Here is a 23,819-nt window from a genome sequence, read left to right on the forward strand (position 1 = left end):
CAAAGCATGAATTCATGTCCTGGCTGGACAGCACAAGATTTCATCATGTTACCCAGAACAGTGTGCAATTTAAAACTTTTAAATTGTTTATTTCTGGAATTTTCTATGTAATATTTTAGGACTGCAGTTGATCATATGTAACTGAAACAACAGAAAGCAAAACCATGGATAAAGAAGGAGGGGGAGGGAGCTGCTGTATATTAATAATTTAACGAAATTACTTTGAGCACAAACAAATATTGTAGCACTATCCTATTAACCACTATGCACTCCTATTCATCTTATCTATATTGAACCTCATAAACAATCCCAAGTGGTAGGAGCGGATATAATTCTAACTTATACCCTGTATTTAAGGATCTTAGAATTTAATCTAAAATACTCCTCTGTATAACTCGAATTCTTAAATATTGTTCATTTCCAGACATTTGATTTATCTATGATACATTATTTATTAATTTTTACCCTCCTTTCTTAAAAATTTTTCACCAAAGGATAGGGATGTAAGAAAACTTTAAAAAAAGAAGAAACAAGTAGCAATCTTAATATGCCATAGTATCACCTCGATTATTAATACTATTGAAAGAAAGTAGCCTAGCGGAATGACCTGTCATAATCTAAGGAGTAGCTTAAAAACACAAAGTAAATGACAATAATTAAGGGAGGACAATACTAAACCAGAAGTGCCTCAACACTCACATACAAGTCTCTTCTTAGCTTGTTTGTATGAATTCATTAAGCTCAAAGATTTAGTGAGCACCTAAAGTGCCAGAAACTGTACTTAATAATGTTGAGTTTAACTGAGATGAATAAGACACGCATGCCACTGCTCCCTCTCTTGACCTATCAAGGATTCCCAAGCTAGAGTAACGAGATAATTACCAAATGATATTATCTATATAATAAAAGCCTAAGCAACCGTTATGGCGGAATGACCAGAAGGACCGGTCGCTATGATGTGCACTGACTACCAAGGGGCAGACATTCAACGCAGGAGCTTCCCCCTGGTGGTCAGTGCGCTCCCACAGAAAGAGCGCAGTGGAGGTGGCGGGAGCCTCTCTCGCCTCTGCGGCAGCTCTAAGGAGCAGTGAGCAGGGCCAAGCCCCAGGCTGGGATGGGGAACTGGGGAGTGGGTGGCGGCGACCAACCTCCCACGGCACCCGGGTTGGGGGGCTACGAGCTCTCGCCAGCTACCTGGGGCAGAGGTGATGGGGACAAAGGTACGGTGAGAGTGCGGGGTGTCCGCTGAGCTCACTCTCACTCCCCTTGCTACCCTCCCCCAGGACGCCAGGGCTCACACGCCAGGGAAGACCCTACGCTCAGGCTCAGGTGCCAGGTGCCACAAGCCCGCCCCGCACCTGCACGGCCTCTTCTGGATGAGCCAACCACAGCTGCCGGGACCACAGGGGCCAGTCGGGCTCCCCGTGGGTTCGCACAGAAGCCAGTCTGAGAGGTCGGCTGGGAGAGAGCACACTGCCCACCTGGCTTCTGTGCGGCGCCGCTGGGCAGCCCAGAGGCTGTTGCGCCCTGGCCCATGGCGTCTGGCCACGCTCACCACATAACCGCGTGGGGACTTGGGCACTGTGACTCAGGCGAAGGGGGGCATGCAGGGGCCCGAAGGGCCCAGGTGTTGCCCAGGGTCCAGAGGTCAGCTGGGACCTGCCCTTCCACGCCAGACGCTCTTGCTTCAATCACTGGCCAGGCCTAGGGACTGCACCCGTGCACAAATTTCGTGCACTGGACCACTAGTATAGAAATAATCAATAAACACATGAAAAGATGTTCAATATCAGTAGTCATTAGAGAAATGCAAATGAAAGCCACAATGAGATATTGGACACCCATTAGTATGACTACACTCTGCTGACAACACATAGTGGTGAGGATGTGGAGAAACTGTAAATTTCAAACATTGTTAATGGAAATGTAAAAATTATGTAGCCTCTTGGGAAAACAGTTTGGCAGTTCCTCAAAGAGTTAAACTTAAGCATATGACCTAGAAATTTCACTCCTATGTATGGAGGAACTGAAAACATATGTCCGCACTGAAATTTGTGCACAAATGTTTACAGCAGCATTATTCACAACAGCCAAAAGGTGAAAACAACCCAAATGTCCATCAACTGGCAAAAGTTAGGTGTAATGTGGTATATCTATACAATGGGATATTATTTGGCCATGGAAAGGAATGAAGTACTGATACATACTATAACATGGATAACCAAGTGAAATAAGCCAGATACAAAAAGTCCACACTGTATAATGCTCCTTACATGAAGGGAAAAAAAAAAAGCCTTTGCAACAGAAGGTGGATTAGTGATTGCCCTGGGCTTGGGGAATAATGGGGAGTGATGGTTTATGAGCCTGGGGTTTCTTTTTTGGGTGATGAAAATGTTCTGTAACCAAAAAACACATAAAATCTTGACAGAAAGAAGACAGGATTGGATACAAGGAGAAAAGAGAAGGTAAAGGTTTGATTAAAAGGTGTGAAGCAAAAAAATACAAAATGAGTTGTCAAAATATAGTGGACATATTTGTATATACTGTATATACAATGTGTGTATATGTATGTGCTATAATATATAACAGTACAGTACAACATCTTTGGGGCAATAATTAATTTTAGGTAGTAGAGATGAGTTAAATCAAACTCCTTGTATAAAGTTATTATTTGATATGGGGTATATAGTCAAGTTATGTTATAAAGAAATACTTATAGTTCAGTTGAGCTGATTTGATTGCTTTTTCTTTACTTCTTATAAAATAGCTTTCTTTGTAATAATTCATTATAAATTCACAAATTAGATTTTAATTTACAAATATACTTGACAAGGATACCTTTTTCATCAAATACCATTAGAAAGGTGGCTGCCAACTGAAAAAAAAAACAAACATTTTCTGAGGACTTACTCTAAGTGTACAGTATAATTCTAAGCTTTTTACATGTTACTCTTAAGCAATGTGTCCTAAATATATGATAATGCAATTTGACTTTTGAGTAAACTTTTTAAACATAAGTCATCCTTAGGAACAGATCAGTCAGATCCTAATTTTTTATTTTACCCTAAGTACTGTCGCAAATTGGTATTAGATTATTTTAACTTCAATTTTTTCAATTCTTTTGCCCAATTCATTTATAGTATCTGCTACTTTAACTTCTTTCCTCAAATCTTTAAGTCCTCTTCAGTATCCAGCAACTACCCTCCATTCTTCAGAACTCAACACATCGTTCCATTCTATCTCTTTTTTCTCTTTTTAACATTCAAAAAATATTTTTATTGATTTCAGAGAGGGAAAGATAGAAACATCAATGATGAGAATCAGGGATCACTTGCCTCCTGCACGCCCACTACTGGGATCAAGCCTGCAACCTGGGCATGTGCCCTGACCAGTTATTGAACCTTGACCACCTGGTTCATGAGTCAGCGATAAACCACTGAGCCATGCCCACCAGGCATCCATCTCTATTTTTAATTCTAATTCACTAACAACTCCACTCACAATGGTTCCTTGTGCCTTTATGCCTCAGAGATGATCGTTTTATGGAATAGAAAAAATAGAGGAATTTTTTAGCCAGCATATAAAATGTGGGAAAAAGGTTGAAAAAAGGTCCAAGCATTGAATGCCTAGACTTCATTGCTAAGCACATAGTAGTCATTCAATGAACTATGATGGAATGATTAAAAAGCCCAAGAAACTAGCTAAAACAGAAACTTGTAAACTGACCTTACATCTCTAGAAAAGCATAGTAGTTTGAAAAAATTCCTTAGGTGATTACAATGTGCCACCTCTCTAACCAAAAACAAAAACAAAAAATAACTACATTTGTTTAGATGTACTTAGATCCTACCTAGGAAAGCACTAATTTTCATCTGGACATTATGACACTTGATCAATTATTTTTGATAAATTGGTTTGATTCCTTTATAATATCAGGCACATGAGACTTTTGAAAAGCTACTGCCATTTCTAATTTAATTATTCTAATAGTAAACCTTCATATCATGCTATCTAATATCAAACTATACTACAAGGCTATAGTAAACAAAACAGTGTAGTACTGGCATTAAAACAGACACATAGATCAATTAACAGAATAGAGAGCCCCAAAATAAATCTATGCATATAGGGCCAATTAACATATGACAAAGGAGACAAGTAATGGGGTAAAGATGATCTACTCAACACATGGCGTTGGGAGAACTGGACATGCAAAAAAAATATTTTAACTAGACCACCTTCTTACATCATATGCAGGAATAAACTAAAAAAAGTATTAAAGACTTAAATGTAAGACTCAAAACCATAAAACTCCCACAAGAAAACATGGGTAGTAAAATCTCTGATATTTCTCTTAGCAATATTTTTTCTGATGTATTTCCTTAGGCAAGGGAAACAAAAGAATAAACAAATGTGACTACATCAAACTAAAAAGGTTTTGCACAGCAAAGGATACCATTAACTAACCAAAAAGACATCCCACTGATTAAAAGAACATATTTGCCAATGATACATCTGATAATGGGTTAATAGCCAAAATTTATAAAGATCTCATACAACTCAAACCATAAAATAAGCAGCCTAATTAAAAAGTGGGCAAAGGACCTGAGTAGACATTTCTCCTAACAGGACTTACAGATGGCCAATAGACATATGACAGAGATGTGGAGAAAAGGGAACCCTGTTCATGGGACTTCAGATTGGTGCAGCCGCTATGGAAAACAGTAGGGAGGTTCCTAAATTTAAAATGGAACTGCCTTACGAGCCAGCAATTCCACTTCTGGGTATCCTAATATATAAAAAGCCAGGGGCCGTCACAACCAAAACCACCGGACGGACGACCGAACAGCAGGCTGCATGGGGCGTCAAGGTCGGCAGGGGGGTTAGTGAGGGACGACCAAACGACTGAACAGCAGGCTGTGTGGGGTGACAAGGCCGACAGGGGGGTTAGTGAGGGACGACCAAACGACTGAACAGCAGGCTGTGTGGGGTGACAAGGCCGACAGGGGGGTTAGTGAGGGACGACCAAACGACTGAACAGCAGGCTGTGTGGGGTGACAAGGCCGACAGGGGGGTTAGTGAGGGACGACCAAACGACTGAACAGCAGGCTGTGTGGGGTGACAAGGCTGGCAGGGGGGTTAGTGAGGGACGACCAAACGATGGAACAGCAGGCTGCGTAGGGGCAACCAGGCAGTTGGGGGCGACCAGGCTGGGTGGGGGGGAAGCAGTAAGGGGCGACCAGCCCAGCGGAGGGCAGGGGCAGTTGAGGGCGACCAGGCCTGCAGGGGAGGGCAGTAAGGGGAGACCAGGCCAGCGGAGGGGCGGGGCAGTTGGGGGAGACCAGGCCGGCGGGGGAGGGGGGTCAGTTTGGGGTGACAATGCCAGCGGGGGGGCAGTTAGGGTCGATCAGGCCGGCAGGCAGAGGCAGTTAGGGGTGATCAGGATGGCGGGAGGGGGGGCAGTTAGGGGCGATCAGGCAGGCAGGCAGGTGAGCAGTTAGGAGCCAGCAGTCGCGGATTGTGAAAGGGATGTCCCAGATTGGAGATGGTGCAGGCTGGGCTGAGGGGACCCCCCCCACCCACGTGCATGAATTTCATGCACCGGGCCTCTAGTATATATAAAATAAAATCTAAAAGACTAATTTAAAAGAGTACATGCACCTGTATGTTCATTGCAGCATTATTCACAAGGGTCAAGATATGGAAGCAACCCAAGGGTCCATCAATAGATGAGTGGATAGCTCTGCCAATGTGGCTCAGTTGGTTGGAATTTTGTTCCGTATTCTGAAAGGTTTCAGGTTTGATCCCCAGTTGAGGCATGTATGTAAGGCAACCAATTGATGTTTTCTCTCACATTGATGTCTCTGTCTCTGTCTCTCTGTCTCCCTCCCTCCCTCTCTCTCAAATCAATAAGCATATCCTGGGGTGAGGACTAAAAAGAAAAAGTAGATGAGTGTATTAAAAAGTTGTGGTACATATAAACAATAGAATATTACTCAGCCATAAAAAATAATGAAATCTTATTATTTGTGACAGCATGGAGGAAACTAGAGGGTATTATGCTAAATAAAATAAGTAATCAGAGAAAGATAAATACCGTATGATTTTACGTATACGTGGAATCTAAAGAACAATATAAACAAAAAATAGAAACACACTTAAAGATACAGAGAACAGACTGATGGTTACCAAAGGGGAGGGGGTTTGGGGAACGGAGTGAAAAAGGAGAAGAAATTGAGAAGTACAAATTGGTAGCTACAAAATAGTTACAGGCACATAAAGTACAGCACAGGTAATATAGTCAATAATATTGTAATAATTATGTATGGTGCCAGATGGGTACTTGAAACACCAGAGAGATCTCTTTGTAAAGTATATGACTATCTAACCACTATGATTTACATCTGAAACTAATACAAAATAATACTGAATATAAACTGTAAATGAAAAATAAAATTTAAAATAATTTTAAAGCTAAAAGTAGATTTTTAGTTATATTTGTAAAGATAATCCATTATGAGCAAAGTAACAGTTCTCACTACAAGATCGATGTTTATGAATTTCATAAAAAACTAACTAAGGAAGTAAGCTAGACAGACAAACAAATATACTAAGAAGGTCCTAGGAAGAGCCCTGTACAATAAAAAATAGAATAAACTTCTTATTCTAAGGAAGAAACACTGTAAGGTTATACAAAGCCATGAGCAATAACTTCCAAATTCACAAACAAGTAATACTGTTACAACATATCTGGCTCTTGCCATTAAAAGCTTATGCATGCCTAACAACTGAATGGTATCATATTTCACTGCATTTGTTTCTTTAGTTTTTTTATCTGAAAGAAAACTGAAAATGTTATTGACGTGAACTCATTTTCACAGAATAGGAAAGTCGATTCAAAAGCCCTTCCTTTACCTAACCTGGCTACATTCCCGCTTTCTTCTCCTCAGACTCTGCTCCCCAACACTTAAGCACACAATACTGAAATGAATGTCCACATCCATGAAACGTAGTACTCTAAAAGTCAGGTATGGAAAGATCAAGGCTGAGTTCAAACTGTTCACTGATAAAGCAGGCAGCAAGTCAGAAGCCCTCGATTTTAGATATAATGGAAATGTATACAGAAGACAGTCCCATTTAGGTTATAAAGCATGAATGTTACTAAGATTACACTGTATTTTTAAATACCAGAGCCCAAGTATATGAGCAAAAGTATCTTATCACTAAACACATCTTTTACAATTACCTCTAAATATTTATTAAGATGCTAGACATTATTTCATCTGACAAATTTATGTACATGCCCACTCTCAGAATCAAAATAGCAGAAGGAGAATGGATTCAATTGATATTCAGGGAGGGGTTATGAATGTCAGAACTGGTGAACAACTGGATTGGCAGTACACTAAAGGAGAAGGTTAAAGCATCATTACCAAGTTTCTAGCTTAGGCAACTGAGCTGATGGTTGGAAACATTAACCTATTTCACGTAGTTGTAAGGATAGTTTTTCTTTTGGAGTGGACAGGGTAATAAGAGTAGGGAAGAACTGAAGGATGAGTTTAGATTTATATACTTTCAAATTTATAGTATTTATGGAACATCAGGAGGTACCTAGTAGACAGTTGGGCCCGTTTCAGAAAAGAAATATATTTTGGAGATAGATTTATGAGTCATCAGCATACAGGTAGTAAGCATGTAAAAAGTCATGTGAATAGGTGAGATGAATAAGAAGAGAAACAGAACGAAGGTTGAAAACCACCTCGGGAATATCAATATTTAAGGGGTAGGCAAGGGGAAGAATGGCAAGAGTCTACAATGAAAAGCCAAACACAGAGGAAGAACAAGAGACTGATGTATCCCTGAACCCAAGGGAGAAAGCTGTTTCAAAAGGAAGCTGGTGGGTGGAGGAGGGGTAGTGAAAGAAACTGTCAAGAAAAGGACCCTTTTCTCATGATCTGCCCTACCCTAGAGAGCACTGCTTCTGCTTCTCTAACTTTAAGCATGAGTCATTACTGTTATTCATTGTAACCTATGTTCTATTTTTAGTACAAACAACAAACATTAAACTTAAAGCAAAATGTAAATGCAATTTTTGGTGAGTTACTATTGTACTATCCTTCATTTCTTGTTCCAGTTTCTATGTGCTATATGTTCTAAACAGATAATGCTACCTATTTTAATTATGATGAAACAGAGGACAATGTCTATCTTACCTGCTCTGTAGAACATCTAACAGAATTAACTAATATATAAATAAATGCCACTTAATAATGTCAATTACAACAATTTTAGAAGGAGGGGTAAAAATAAGTAAAATTATGTTCAAAAATAAAGCAGCCACAAGATCTGAGAGAAATATCTAAAGCTGTTCGACAGCGCTGTACCAAAGTTAAAGTGTATATTACATTCAATTTCAAAATTCAGTCACTCATAAACTACTAATACATTCAACAACATGGATGAATCTCAAAACCCTTATTCTAAGTGAAACAAACCTGACACAGAAGCCTACACAGTGTATAATTCCATTTATATGACATTCTAGAAAAGACAAAACTGCCAGGGCCTGGAATAAGGTATATGAAACTGATTACAAAAGAACATAAGGGAACTTTTTGGGGTGATGGAAGTATTTCATGTCTTGATTGTGGTGGTGGTGGTGGTTGCAAGACTGTATATGTTTGTCAAAACTCATCAAATTGTAAACCTAAAACAGTGAACTTTACTGTGTAAATATCTCAAATAAGCCTTACTTAAATTAAAAATAAAATTAAGTCATTATATCACTATTTTAGTTGAAAAGTATTTTTAATGTACTGTAATGTATTTCTCATTATAGTTAACTTATCTGCAGTATTATACATAATTAAATTAGCAAAGAAAATGAAAACTATAATAAAACAATCTTAAGCTTAAAACAAGAAAGTAGACACCTTCCCTCTTGCAATAAACCCCAGTACCTTACTCCCAATTCTATTGCCCAAGGGACCAAAATAATACAATCCTTACCAACAGCTAAAGAAGGAACTCTGTTTTGATCTTTTCTTTGATTTATTTTTATGTACAAGTATATGTATGTATTGGTAAGGATGTATGCAAACAAAGTGTTTTTACCCAAAAAGAAGCCTCAAGGACATAATCTCTATCCAAGAAAATTATTTTTGAAATTAACACAAAAATATACTGACCCTCAGAAATCTTAGATTTAGAAATATATTAAAGAAATATCATATAGCACAATTCCAATTAATCAATTCAACAAAAATGTACTGAATAACTACAACACAGGACAAATACTATGATGGTGTTACAGACACAAAGATGAAAATAATATAGTATACTACAGGACTGGTGGTTTAGTATGGTTGACGGACAAAGGAATAATTTATTTCATTAAGAGATACAATTAGATACACTGACAAATACTACGAAATGGACTGACCACGGAAACTTTCACACAAAAAGACCATGCTTTCTCTTTCTCCTTAAAAAAAATTTCTGGTCCTTGACTTGGTATTTTGAGAAGTAACATGTTTACGGAAGAAAGTAGGAATGCTATACAAATATATATTTTCACAGTTTATGTCAATGCTTTTTCACCAGTAACATTTTGAACTTATGAAGATCTCAGAATTTGAGGCCTTTCAAACTGCTCTATGTTTTATCAAGGGAAGTAATACTATACTGGAAAAAATAATCTATGTATAAGGGAATCCACTCAGTTCAAACCTGTGTTGTTCAAGGATCAACAGTGATATGTTATAGGACCATGCACATTAACACCACCACCTATATATTCACGGTGCTATGTAAAAATGTGCTTAGGAGATAAAGACTCAAGGACATTGATAGAAAAGAAGACATGAAAAGGGAAAGAGAAAAGGGTAAAAAAGTTTAGTAAAATTAAATAAAAAGCATATGTCATATATGTCTTTCAAGGTAACTTGAAGGTACGTTATGACATAAATACTGGATTCCTAATTCTTGTCTCAAAACCGAAAGAATGATAACAATAGCTTTTAGGTCATTACATTTCAACTTTCAACCTTACAGTTTTGTTAGGCATAGGCAGAGCCCTGGGAGGAAAACATTAAGTCAGTGCATCAATTTTTAAAGAATAGTATTGAAAAGAGCGGGGGGGTGGGGGGGGGGAGTTAAGCCCAATCTACACCCATGTAAAAGTTCCACTTGGTCATTACCAAGGAAAAACTAAATTACATATAGCTTTTACTCAGATAATTAATTTTTCTAGGTGGAAATTGGCAACCCACAATCCTATCAGATAAAGATAACTAAAAGTGGTTTTAAAATCCTGTAACAGTTGCCAAATAGCACTACTGAGAAAACTCAGTGATGTATTGTCTTGCTAAGTTTAATTTCAAGGACATTTTGGTTTTGCAAATAAAAATATTAAACACATGCAGTCATAAAAATTAATATTTTTAGAGTAAACTATTGCTTGAGTTTTACAATTCATTATTGTTTCAAGCACTGTTAGTTTTTACGGGATCTAGAATAACTTTTTAAAAAAACAACAGTATTCATATCAGACAAGTACACATTTCATCAGCACAAGACTAAAGGACTGAGAAGTGTAACTGACCCAAATATGTTAACTCTAACAAAAAGAAATCCAGTATTTCAAAATAATGTCAGAACCCCCGAGTTTCTCAGAAGATGTAAAAAATTATTTTAATAAATTAATTAATGTTGCTAATTCTGTATTTCTATATGCTGAAAAAAATTTTCTTTTCTGCTAAAGGGTAAATATATGCCATGGAACACTTTAAGAGATTAGTATATTCATGTTAAATGATATGTACAATGGCAAAACAACTACATAAATTTTGTTGAAAATTTAATATACTTTTGGGGACATTTTTTAATGCTGAAAATTTTTATAGAAAATAATATTATAACAACAAAGTGGCTTTTCTCATTTTCAAAAGCTATCTATTCCAGATACAGCATGCATATACAAGGTAAGGCAAAAGAAGGTTTATAGGTGGGAGTAAGCAAAAGAGAGTTTATAATTATTGTATTATTTTCTACATAAACTATAAACCCACTTTTGCTCCACCAAGTATTTAAAAATCAATGTCCTATTTAAACATTTTGTATATTATACTTGGTGTAAAATAACAAGGTAATTTTTTAAGACTATCAAATAATATATCGACTATAGCTGATCCTCTATTTAAAATATCTTCAGGATCTCTTTATTGGCCACACAAGAAAAACAGTCTCAAATCTCTATAGTCAAGCCTAACCTTTTTATTTAACATATATATATATATATATATATATATATATATCTTATAAATCTTAAGGAGACAATGTGGCAAAATGGAAAGAAGTTTTAGAATTAGAAATATTTGGGTTGGAATCTTATCTCTAACACTTGCTAGCTTTGCAACCCTGGACAAGTTTCTTAAACATGATGAGCCTCAATTTCCTTGTTTGTAAGACAAGAACACTGTCACTAACCTCACTGGGTGGTTCAAATCACGATACACAGCGTAGTGGTTAAGGTTGATGCGTGAAGCATTAACTCTGGAGTCCTTTTCTCCACTTGCTTCCACAGCTGTGTGACCTTGGACTAGTTGCTTAATCGTTCTATACCTCAGTTTTCTCATGTATCTTGGGATAATAAACACAACCAAACTCATATTATACCTTAAAGCAGTGATGGGCAACCTTTTGAGCTTGGTGTGTCAAACTTCGAAAAAAAAAACTGAGCATAACTCGGGTGGTGTGTCACTTAGAGGAAAAAACATTATTTCGCAAATGTTTCATCCTCAGGAGCAGCAAATGTTTCATCCTCGGCATGCGGCCGCAGAAATGGCTACGCGTGTCAGTGCTGACACGCGTGTCATAGGCTTGCCATCACTGCCTTAAAGAAATGAGAAAATCCATTTAAAGCTCCTGGTATAGTTTCTACTACATGGAAATCACTTAATTACTTAATACAAATGTAAAAGCACTTAATACAGAGCCCAACACAAAAAATATCTTATTAAATCTTAGTTTTCCTAAACTAAGTTCTAAATTACTTTTTACTGTCTCTAAAACTCAAAACCACCCTGAAGATAAAGATTTACTAGTAAGGATAAGAAAAAAACTATCTCAAAGACTCAAAATATTCGCTGAAGGAATCCCCATAAGGTTGTATGTAATGGCAACAACTTGGAATAAGTGTACAACTTTTCAAGTTGATAACTTTGAAGGGATCAGATTCTTGGGTTATTAAATAATGGAACTTAAAAAATTATCAGTCATACTAATTTATAGATTCATCTACTATACTACAATTGGTCATAAACATTTCTATAAATGAAATAACTCTCTAAAGATGAATTTTCCCTTTCTAAAAATAGTTGACAATTTCAACTATAAAAAAACCTAACAGTAAAAAGATCACAGATTGCTTAACAACTCACATTTAAAATATAAGATAGTAAAGATTTGCTGATAGTAAACATTATATATATATATAACGTGTAGTCAGAATTCTATTTTAGTTCTTTGCCTGAAGTAAACAATTTCCTTGACAACATTCAAGTATTGAATCAAATGAGCAACCAAAGGATATTATTAAGATTTTACTAAAACTAGAAATGAGGAATCCTAAATCCTTAAGAACACACATAAATGAGATCAATCATTTACTAATTATAAGACAATGGGCAATTTTCCAATGTTTCCACCATCAGTTTCTTCATCTGTAAATTGTGGGTGGTAACTATTTATAATTCATGAGCTTTTTAGAGGCATTAAATAAGATAATATAATGGGGACATATTTGACACAATTCCTAACAAATAATCTTATCTAGCTGGCAATGCTAGATAAAACAAAAATAATCTCTACTAATAATAACACTTTGGGAATGAAAGACAATTAAAAAACAATTAAAATTGTTTTTAAATCAACTGTAAACACTAAAATTCCACTCTAGTAATTTAAAAAATAGTGTAAAAATAAAACTTGCAGGATTCATTATGTATTGTTTACTACAAACATAGTTAATCCACTTACATTTCTTAGGAGGGACATATATAAACTAGAGGCCCTCGGCCTGGCCTGCGCCCACTTGCAATCCGGGACCCCTTGGGGGATGTCGGACTGCTGTTTTTGGCCCGATTCCCACAGAACAGGCCAAGGGACCAAACCGGTGCTCGAATCCATGCACTGGGCCTCCAGTATGCATATAAGATCTTTGGTTAATCTCTTCCTGCCCTCCCCCTCCCCCATGAGAACCCTCAGTCTGTTCCGTTTCCATGCCTGTGTGTTGAGCATCTGCCCCCTGGTGGTTAGAGTACATCACAGCTACCGGTCCAACGAACGGTCCCTTAGGCTTTTATACATAGAGATATATAGATAAACTCAATCAACCACACAAGGTCAGGATTTCTAATGTAAAAGTACTATTTTCATGGGGGAGGAGGGAACCAAAAATCAGATACACCTCTCTTAACCCTTTGCACTCGCTTGCTTTTTTCTCGATTCCTGCTACCGATGCTAACCGTGTTGAGTCACACTCTACATCCGAGTGCAAAAGGTTAATGAAGAAAAGCACCTTGGACTCAAGATAATTGAAAAAGTCTCCCTAGCCAGTTTTGCTCAGTGGATAGAGCGTCAGCCTGTGAACTGAAGGTTCCCGGGTTAGATTCCAGTCAAGGGTTGCAAGCTCGATCCCCAGTGTGGGTTGTACCGGAGGCATGATTCTCTCTCATCATTGATGTTTTTCTCTCTCTCTCTCCTCTCTTCTTCTCTGAAATCAATAAAAAATAATTGAAAAAGTCAAAAGTGGTATCAGTGTCAGCACTGAGCAATGCATAACACCATAATCAGAGCTCAGATATTTATTAAAGCAACATAAATCTAACAAAAAACTATTAAGAGTCAGGGAATCTCTTGTTGTCCCACTGACTCACTACATGAATCTATACCAAACACGTGGCCTTCTGATGTCGAGTTTTTCATCAAGAAATGGAAATCAAGCTGTTCACTTCTTTCACAGGGAAATTAGAATATTTATAAAGGAATTCGGTCACTTTGAAAGAGGACCAATTTAAAAATACAAAGACAACTGCTAAAAATAGAGAAAACTCTACTTTAAAAGTGTATTTTTAAATGACTTTCAAAGGCTAGATGAGCTCATAAATAACTACCAAAGTCAACTTAGTATGCTCAAGATATTAAAATAAACATATTCAACTAAACAGTTAATTATCAGACTTCTATAAAGTTCCTAGTCAGTAATTTCCTATTCATTTTATGGCAAATAAATGTGACAAACAGAACTGAAGTGACATTTCTCTAAAAGGAATTTTTATTTACTTCAGTCTTTCCAATCACTTCATATGGAGCTGAATAAAATTTCAGAATTACATACAAATTATGCTTTTCCTAATAAGCAATGGGATAGGAAAAGTTAAATGAAATTATATAAAACTCAAACTTTTTAGTTTTTATTTACTTATATTATTAACTTTTACATCTTATTTTTAGAAAGTAAAAATACCACATTATATGTCAAAATATAACACAGGTAGGTTCAAATGTTTCTCGCAGTTTAATGATGAATTGGTACTGAAAAAAATTAAATATGAAATTAGGAAGCCTTAAAAAAATACATGTTTGAGCTGGATAGTCCAAGTCCAAAAAAAGAAAATTTCCTGTGAGAATTGATATGGCTTTGCTCACAATATTTTTGATATTTAGTAATTTTTACTATGCAGAAAACTAAAACTACATTTATCACCATACTGAAAACTTTCTTTTCCTCCCCAAAGAGAATCTCAAATAGTCTTTCTTTCTTCAAATATAATTTTTTTTTTCTTCTTAAAGGAGGACAGTATTTTAATGATCACTAGCATAGGTTTAAAATGCTTTTAAATAACTAGTAAACAAATGTTGAATGGCTTTAAAAGGAAGCATCCTATATACTCTTCTCAAAACACTAACAACAATTATTTAATATTCCATTTTAATTTTATTTACTAGATTTTCATTATTTATGTGAAAACTGATTTCAATTATTATAAGTTATTGTTAATTCTGCAGACTAAAGAGAAACAGTAAACCAAAATGTTGAAATTTCCTTTAGGCATATTAGGAAATATTTCTCCAAATAATATAAATAGCATTGTAAGATTACTGGAACACTAAGGTTGTCTCCTTTCACTGAATTAAAAAAATAATGGAAATATAGGATTAACCACTGGTGACGTCCCAACCCATACAGAGGAAGCACAGCAGGCTATTCATAATCTCTAGGGAAACACAAATTATTCATTCCAACTAAGTTATCAAAAATTTAAAGTTCCAGCTTAGGTTTTATTCAAGTTTTATGTTCTCTCCATTAAAAATAACCTAATCAGTTAACCAAATAAAAAATAATTTCAATTTACTTGAAAGAAATGTTTATGCTATCTTAATAAAAGCTATCCTATCACACAATCTATATTAGAGATTGCTAACTATATACAATTGGGAAAACAAGACATGATAAGAATTAATTCACTTTAATTCCAAAGCCACTAGAAAAAAAGTCACATAAAGAGATACCTTACACAGAAACATGTGTGTAAGAAAGCTCCCTTTAAGTGTAAAACTCTAAAAGTTCCTTCTGTTGATGAAAACTAAGCAAGGAGAACTCCTTCCCACTATGTTCATCCCTTGGCATGCCTCCGTATTTTATTTACATAAAAGTTGTAAAGACAATTACAGGTTCAAACAAGGGCCTTTTAAACATTTATACTGAAGCCCTTATCTGCCTCCCCAACCCAAACCCTCTGCTTAAGACGTGAAGTGTTTCTCCTTTCTGTGTCCTCTGCCCCGCGCAGGCCCCCATTCACATGCCCCCCACCCAGCGCAGGCCCGAGGCCCCGCAGCAAACAGTGTCTAACCGGAGCAGGCAGCACAAAGACAGGAATGGGAGATTAGTGGGAGGGAGGGAGGCCGGCATTGGGGCTCAGCAGGAGCTTCGGGCTTTTTAAAATTCAAACTGCTCCCTGACCAATACAAATCACGGACACGCCACTGACTACTACACGGATTTATAGCATTAAAAACACGCCTAGTACGTGACAGCTATATTAACCTCACTCTTTTTAACATCTTCCCATACGTTTGCAGTAAACGTGGTACAACTTATTTTTAAGCAGAAGGCTAAACTCAAAAATAACCTTCAGAAAAGTTACTCATTCTGCAATGACAACTTAACAAGGCACACAGAATTAGAACCAATGTAACACCCACCAGTCAAACAGGAGACTTTGTTGACCGGTGCTGCTTCATTTTAACCAACGAAGATTTATTCCCCTACAGTGACTCTGATACAAAGTCTCCAAGGCGTCTAACCCAGGTACATTGGTTTTCCGACGCGATGTGTAACACAAACTTTTTTTAAATGGGCTGTCTTTCCTCTCTACCAATCTCATGCCTCCATAAACACGCTCAAAACACCCAACTTACACTTGAACTAGCTTTTCAGATACAACTCGGGTTTTGCCCCAGCATTTACAGATACATTTGACCTATTAAAATGACACCTCTCTCATTACCCAGTCAAACATCCTGGGCACAGACAGCCAATGACAATCCTGGGACCTCAAGAAGATCTGCCTTGACACGAAAGGATGGCACCTTCTACCTTTTTTTTTTTTTTTTTTCCCCTAAACCTCCCAGGGATTTTGAGCATAATTCATTCGTATACTTTGGAGGAGGAGAAAAAAAAAAAAATTGGTTTCACCTGTGTGTCTCAGCGCTCTTCTCAGAACATCCAAACCCCCTTCTCACACTTCTCCTCGGGGAGATCAGGAAGTACCTGAGCAGGGCACGTACAGCGGCTGGAAACTGCCCTTATATAACACACACAAACGCAAAGGGGCCGGGGAAAACCTGTCAAGCACTTTCTACGTGTCTCTGAAGAAAGTCCATGTGCAACCGCCACTGTCAAACAACAACAGAAAAGCTCTTTGGGAGTGGGGGGGGGGGGGGCGCGGGGGGTGGAGGCAGCGTCTCCCACACTATGGGTTTCTGTATTCCATATTCGTGCGAACCACTGAATTCTTTAAAAAAAAAAAAAAAGAGAGAAAAAGAAAAAGAAAATGAGTCTTTCCTTAACTTTCCAACGTCCACACAAGTTTCACCCCGGGCAGGAATTACCTCAGGCTCCGCGTCCGAGTATTTACATTCGTCTCCCTAACTGAAACTACTTCCTCCCTTCATGGGGTCACAGGGGGAAGGAGGGGGGTTGTTTGTTTCACCGGGACGCTCCCCACTCCCGGGCCGGGAAAGTTGTAAATATGGGGACGCCCAGGGCACCCTCGCCGCTCCGCGGTATTGTTTCCGCCTCCTCACTGGCCGGGGCTCGTCTCCCGGGCGAGGCCTGTCACCGAGCGGCGGCGGCGGCAGCCCCGCGCAGCCCGCAGCGCTCCTAATCCCCGGGCTCAAGTAGACGCCGCTGGCCCGCGGCCTGCGCTCTCCGCCGGGCCTACGCCTCCCCGGCCGCCCGGCAGGACCGTCCCCGCCGCCGGAGCCGGCCGGAGAGGGGACGGACCGCCGCCGAGCAGGGCGGCAGCCACCCGAGGGGAGCCAACTCCAGACTCGCCGCCGAGGGGACCTGGGCCGCCAGGGGAGCGCGGGGAGGGGAGCGCCGAGGAGGGAGAGACGCTGGGACCTGGCGCCGCCGCCGCCGCCGCCGCCGCCGAAAGAAAGAGCAGGAATTTACCTGGGCGAATCGGCGTCGGAATCCGGGGAGGCCGAGGCCGCGGCGGCCGGAGACTATAATCCGGGCCGGGAGGGGGGGTGGCTACGGCTCCTCTTCCGTCTCCTCAGTGCGGGGAACATGTAGAGCCGGGGGGAGACCAGCCGAGAAGACAAATCGCTGCTTCTTCTTCCTCCTCCTCCTCCTTCTCCCACATAGAAACACTCACAAACACCCGGCCGGGGCCCGAGCTACCGGGGGGGCATCGCCGCCGGCCCGGGAACCAATCCTCCTGTCGGCGGGGGCGTCCCTCCCTGCGGCTTGGTGGTGTCGGGTGAGTCGGTACCGACGGAGGGAGGGGGGGGAGGGCGGGGGGGAAGGAGCCCTGTGTGTGTCTCTCTCTCGTTCCGTCTCTCCCTCTCAGAACAAAATGCCGACCGGAAGTGCAGCTGCAGGAATGACTCCCTCCACCGGCGCCAAACACTAACAACCACCCCCTCTTCCCCACTCCACTTCCGCCACCGCCGCCGCCGCCGCCGCCGCCACTGGGGCTCGCGTCCTCGGCCGCGCCGCGCCGTTCCGCGCCGCTCCCCGGCTCCGGGCGAGGCGGCGGCGCTCCTGCGCGCCCCGCTCGGCCTCAGGGCGGCCGCGGCTGTGGCCTGGGCCGGCCGAGCCTGCGCGGCGGCGGCGGCGGCGGCGGCGTCTTGGCTGCGGCGCGGGCGGGCCGGCTCGCCAGGGTCTGGATCTTCCTGGAGGCCGAGCGGCGCGGGGTCGGGCTTCGCTGGTGGTCGTGTGCGTGGGGGGCGCTCCGGCCCGGCTCGGCTCGCAGGCCGCACCCGCGGCCCCGGCAGGTCGTCATTGGCTTTCGGGAGCCGAGCTCGGGGCGGCCGCGCAGAGGACGCCCGCGATCCGACGGCGACGGTGCATTTTTTTCCCAATGGTCTCCCTGCAGCCCGGCGGATGGATGGATGGATGGATGGAGGGATCGTCCACCTTCTCTCCCCAGGAGAGGCCGGACGTTACGCCCGTTTCTGCATTATTTTCTGCGGAGTCAGGACGTCACCCGCGGCGGCGGCGAAGAGTCCCAGCTGGATCGGATTTGGAAGCGTGTCTGGGATGCATGTATTTCTGGAAATAATGCGGTCTTTTCTGAGTCTCCTTTTTTTTGTTGGCGGTGGTTTTGATTCTTCCCTAACTGTCGGGATACAGACCTGTAGGCGACGCTGTTGGAGCGAGCGGCTGGCCCGCGGCGGCCCGGAGCGCGCGGGTCCGCGCCCCCCTCGAGTGTGGGTGGAGCCGAGCGCGCGGGAGTCGCCCGCCGCGACCCCGGCCACCGGGCCACCGGGCGACCGCGGGCCGCGGGGGAGCCCGGGGCCGGCCGATCGCAGACCTCGCTGCCCTCGCTTCCCCGGAGACGGCGGGGTCCCGGACCAGGCTGGAGTACCGACGGGATGGAGGAGAGGACCGGGCTCCGTGCGGTCTCCCGGGACCCGCGCCGTGTCCGGGTCGTCCCCGGTTCTGTGGGTTTCCTTGTGCACGTTAACAGGGGGCTGTGCTTCAGGTACAGAGGGCCAGTAGGTAAGCGAATTTCACGAAACGGGGCGGTATTTGTGTTCTGTTTTCATGAACTTGGTTTTAATGATAACGTTCATTGTAAATGGGACATTCTGCCTACAGGTTATTCCTTTTGCCTCAAATCATCATCATCATCATCATCATCATCACTGGAGGGACTAGATCAGGTCTTGTCCCCGAGACCCTCCCCTGGCTCTGCATCCAGCGGAGAGGACGAGCCCAGCCGCGCGGGCGGTGCGGGAAGCTGCGCTGGGGCCCCGGCCCGCGGACCTCCGTCTCCGCCAGGCTGCCCCCCGGTTTCCCCGGCGCTGGCGCCCCCACCTGCAGGTGTTCTCTGTACTGGCACCTGGGCGCTTCCGCGGCCCCCGGTTAAACTGCGAGTTCCCTCCCCCCCTCCCCCACTTTATCCTCCCGGCGTTCTCCTTATCGTGCAGGCTTATCATCTGTTTTCCCCAACGGAGCGTCAGCTCCCCGAGGATGAGAGGTTTTGTCTTCCTCCACTGTTGTGGGGAGAAAAGATGGCTAGAGCCCTGACCGGTGTGGCTCAGTGGATAGAGCGTCGGCCTTTGGACTGGAGGGTCCCAGGTTCGATTCCGGTCAAGGGCATGTGCCTTGGTTGCGGGCACATCCCCAGTTGGGGTGTGCAAGAGGCAGCTGATCGATGTTTCTCTCTCATGATGTTTCTAACTCTCTATCCCTCTCCCTTCCTCTCTGTAAAAAATCAATAAAATATATTTTAAAAAAGAAAAAAGAAAAGATGGCTAGAAGAATGGCGGACACACAGGTGCTTAGTATTTGGTTAATGAATGAAGGAGGCATGACCGCCTTGCTCTCCCTACTCCTCCCCCCCACCCCCAATTTCTGAACTTTGTTCCTTAATATATAATTATATGTACTTAAATGCTACAGGTAACTTTATGAAAGATAGGTGGAAACTGAAAAAAAAATAAGGAAAAATGCAAGTTTATTACAGAGTTCTAGAAAAAGGCACTTTCTAGACATTTGAAAAACCCTCCACAACACCAGAAGCCCACAAATGAGCGGGGGAAAAAAAATTTTTTTCAGGTTTCTGTAAATGGGCTTGCTAGAGAGGACAGTGGATGGAGCGCATGAGCACACACTGGGCCAATTAGCTTTGCTCTCTTCCTGAATCACAAGCTGTGTCGTTTAGTCTGTCTGCCCCCCCCCCCCTTTTTTTTCTTGCAAAATACATGCTATTTTCACTAAAATAAAGTCTGTGTGAATTGGTTGGCTTAGCTCAAATACAGCACTACTGGAAAAGTTCATTCAGCAAGTATTTAATGGGCACAAAGTGAGTGCCAGTCACAGTGATTCCAAAGGTGTGTGCTTCTAGGCCTTATGGAAAGGAGCACATATGGCTACTCTGGTTACTACTCAATGATGCTGTCAAGCAAAGCAAATGCTAGTGAGATTTAGTTTCTACAGTTTCCTTCAGAAGAAAAGGCTCAGTGAAAGCCGAGGTCAGGATTAGTGTGGATATTTTAATTCACCTTTTAGCTTGCTGTTCATTTACATTTACTTTATGAAAGCACTAGGTGTACCAATAAATTAATTGATAATTTTTGAAAACTATGAAACAAATTTGAGTATTTTTACTTTCTAGTGGCTGGAAAAACAGACGACCTTTTAAATTAAAATAAGTAAGTATACCAGCAAGCTAGAACCTGCAATAAGCCCTTGGCTGTGATATAACAATCATATTCCACTTACGGAATTTTGCGACAAGAAAAGACAGTCTTGATAGTTATTTTATAACCATTAATACATTTAATTAGACATTGTTTCATAAATTCAACAGCCTGTTAATTATAAGTTTACCCAGATTAATCTTTAAGAACAGCTTTAAGTCTTATACAGATGTCTTTTTCATTCAGTTTAAAATACTAAAATTTCAATTTGCTTAAGGAAACACAATTATCTTCCTATAGACTTTTTTAAATGTTCCTGGTAAACTAATAATTTTGCAGGTCCAGGTAACCAGTCTTGACATTATTGTAGCATTTACTTTTAAATTTTAGGTATCTTGGTTTTCAGTTTCTTCCCTCATTTACTTATCAGAGACTTACTAGGTGCTTCTTAGCTTTATGACCAACACCTGCTACACATTAGTGACTGAAAACAAGATCTCTCTGCCTTTAAAGGTTTTAAGTTGTACATAGTTTATACCAGTTTTTTCCAGATCACGCAATAGAATATTTCTCTATTAATGTGTTTTACTTGCCTAAATTTAAGTATCCAAGTTGAGATCTTGTGTAGAATCTATTAATTTAATCTTAGTGTTTTCTTGATTTCATTAAGTCTTGTTTCTTGGTTTGGGGGGGAGGGGTGTTTTGATTAACAGTTGTTTTTCTCAACCTTATCCATTTATTCTGCTCTTACATTTTTAAAACTTTTTCTAAAATCAGTTGATTTATGGTGGTCTTTTATCCTTGATTTATTCATTCTTAATTTGTAGGGCAGCCCAATCAACCTTTAATCTGATTTGATACTACCCCCATTCTTTAAGTACTGAATTATAGTACTCATTTTATTTGCCAGAGTAAACCTGGATAGTCCCATAGGTATCCTTGATCAATAAATTGCAGAAGATTTAATAAAATATTTTAAATGGATTTTAAGTATTAACTATTGAATGTAGTCAGCTTGGTATAATTGACAAATTATAAATTATTTTTATTGATAATACTTATCATTAAGAGAAATACAATTTGTCAAAAAATTAAAAATTTTAGAAAACAATTTTCTTACTATTTTATACTAACCAGTTCTATCTTTTATTAGTGATAAAAATAACTTATAAGAACAAAAATTTAAAATATAGTAAAAAAAGAAGTAAAGGACATGTAGTGTTTTATATTTAGGATAATTAAGTTACTTATTTCAAGAAACATTGAAGAGTTAATTATAGATGTTGATGTGAGGGTGAGCTACAAAAATATCAAACAATTTAAAGTCTGGAAATAAGTTCTGCAAATTTTTAAATGAAATACCTTAATAAAATTTGTGATAGTATTTGTGAAGGATATTCAACATATTTTATCTGTCTTTGTTAACATGATAGAAATGAATGTCCTTCAAGAACAAGCTTTGTCCTTTCATTAATCCTTATTAATCCTTACCTCTAAATTTATAGATTTTATTATCCATGCCATCCACTTATAATCCTCTGACTTTCCTATATTAGTGTTTATATTTTTGCATGTCCATGCCTTATGTTCCTAAATCATAGTGACCAGTTATGTGTTATACTACATTACAAGCTTCAATGTGCATTGGATAGGGTAGGGCCGTCAGGAAAATGCATTTCTGAAATATAATTTCAATATATAATTATTTAGAGTCATTAAATCTTCATGAAAGTCTAATTTTAATGGAACCTACCCATATGCTGAATGTGAACCAGAGAATTTAACTATACATGCATTTTAGTACTAAACTAATCTGGAACAACATTGGTTTTTAAATGTTTTTATCTATGAAGGAAGAATACAAAATCCATTAAAGACATCTAAAATGGGTATGATAGGAGTGCTTATGATGCTCATTTCAAAGCATCTCCTCTAGAACAGTGTTTTAAAACTGGGTCATGTACCACTATGGGTCATGAAATAAATACAGTGGGCAGTAACCAGTATTTCTTATTTAATATATAGAAAAGAATAGAAAATCTAAGAGTACATCACAAATGGTAGAGTCTATATTTTTAAATGAACGTTTCATTTATGTGTGTGCATGTGCTAGGTTACCTTGTAATATATAGAGTTGGGCAAAAGTAGGTGTACAGTGCCATTGTGACATTCTTTTGAGTTAATAAAGCTATTGTAATAATCATAGCCTGCCCATCCGTCTTTGCATACAAACAACTGTAAACCTACTTTTCCTCTCCCCTGTATATTTCGTAGTATGGATTATAGGCTGAAAAAAAGTGGTGGTTTTTTTTTTTTTTAATCTACAGTTTAGTTTTTCTTTTACTTCCTTCCTTAGAAAAGAAAAAAGAATACTAGAAAGTTTTGAGTGCCTGTGAAATAGTGAGGAATTTTAGAGATTTGATAATTGATTTCAGAAAAATGATCTTAAGGTAAAGGGTAGGTAAACTATGCAGAAATGTCAAATATTGAAGTTGTGAGGAGGAATTATTTTCCTAGTGGAGCTAAATTTGTTGTGTTTAGATTTATGACTGTTTTCTTATTGATCTATTGCAGCACATCTAATTTCAAATGCCCAATACAAAATAATAAATATAAGGCAAAGAATATATTTGTTTCTGTCTATTTCTTTCCACCTGTTCAGTCTTAAAACAGGTATTTATTAACTAGTCATTTGAGTGCAAAGCAAACTGCTACCTTCACAGAGGAATTGTTATAAGAACAGTTTACTCCCTGAAAATGATTGAAACTTCTCCCTTCAAAAAATAACAAATTTTCAATAAGGTTTTTCTCTCTAGCCAAAGTAAATAATAATTTCTTAAAGTAAATACTTAACTTTCATTTCCCATCCAACTCATTCA

The 23,819-nt window shown here is 39.9% G+C and overlaps 2 protein-coding genes across 2 annotated transcripts in view; one reads left to right on the plus strand and one right to left on the minus strand.

The window, feature by feature from the left end:
* NIPBL (NIPBL cohesin loading factor) overlaps positions 1 to 18,108 on the minus strand; it is a 182,181-nt gene extending 164,073 nt beyond the window's left edge. The window contains exon 1 of the mRNA XM_008155585.3: positions 17,741 to 18,108. The gene's annotated coding sequence lies outside the window, so the exon portion shown is untranslated. The remainder of the gene's footprint in view (positions 1 to 17,740) is intronic.
* On the plus strand, positions 1,115 to 23,567 carry LOC129148773 (collagen alpha-1(VII) chain-like). The gene is made up of 4 exons (XM_054714369.1): positions 1,115 to 1,220; positions 17,330 to 17,754; positions 17,936 to 19,294; positions 19,394 to 23,567. Exons 1-3 carry the CDS (start codon positions 1,115 to 1,117, stop codon positions 19,292 to 19,294), a joined length of 1,890 nt encoding a protein of 629 aa, XP_054570344.1. The 3' UTR covers positions 19,394 to 23,567.
* Positions 23,568 to 23,819: the final 252 nt, after the last annotated feature.

Source organism: Eptesicus fuscus, chromosome 4 (assembly GCF_027574615.1).
Source record: "Eptesicus fuscus isolate TK198812 chromosome 4, DD_ASM_mEF_20220401, whole genome shotgun sequence".
NCBI lineage: Eukaryota > Metazoa > Chordata > Mammalia > Chiroptera > Vespertilionidae > Eptesicus > Eptesicus fuscus.

Bases quoted from the DNA above. Each gene is read 5' to 3' on its own strand.
- LOC129148773 (XM_054714369.1), top strand. From the start codon at position 1,115: ATGGGGAACTGGGGAGTGGGTGGCGGCGACCAACCTCCCACGGCACCC. The intron at 1,221-17,329 runs GTACGGTGAGAG...GGGGACGCCCAG, and splicing joins CAGAGGTGATGGGGACAAAG to GGCACCCTCGCCGCTCCGCG. The intron at 17,755-17,935 runs GTCGGAATCCGG...TCTCCCACATAG, and splicing joins ATTTACCTGGGCGAATCGGC to AAACACTCACAAACACCCGG.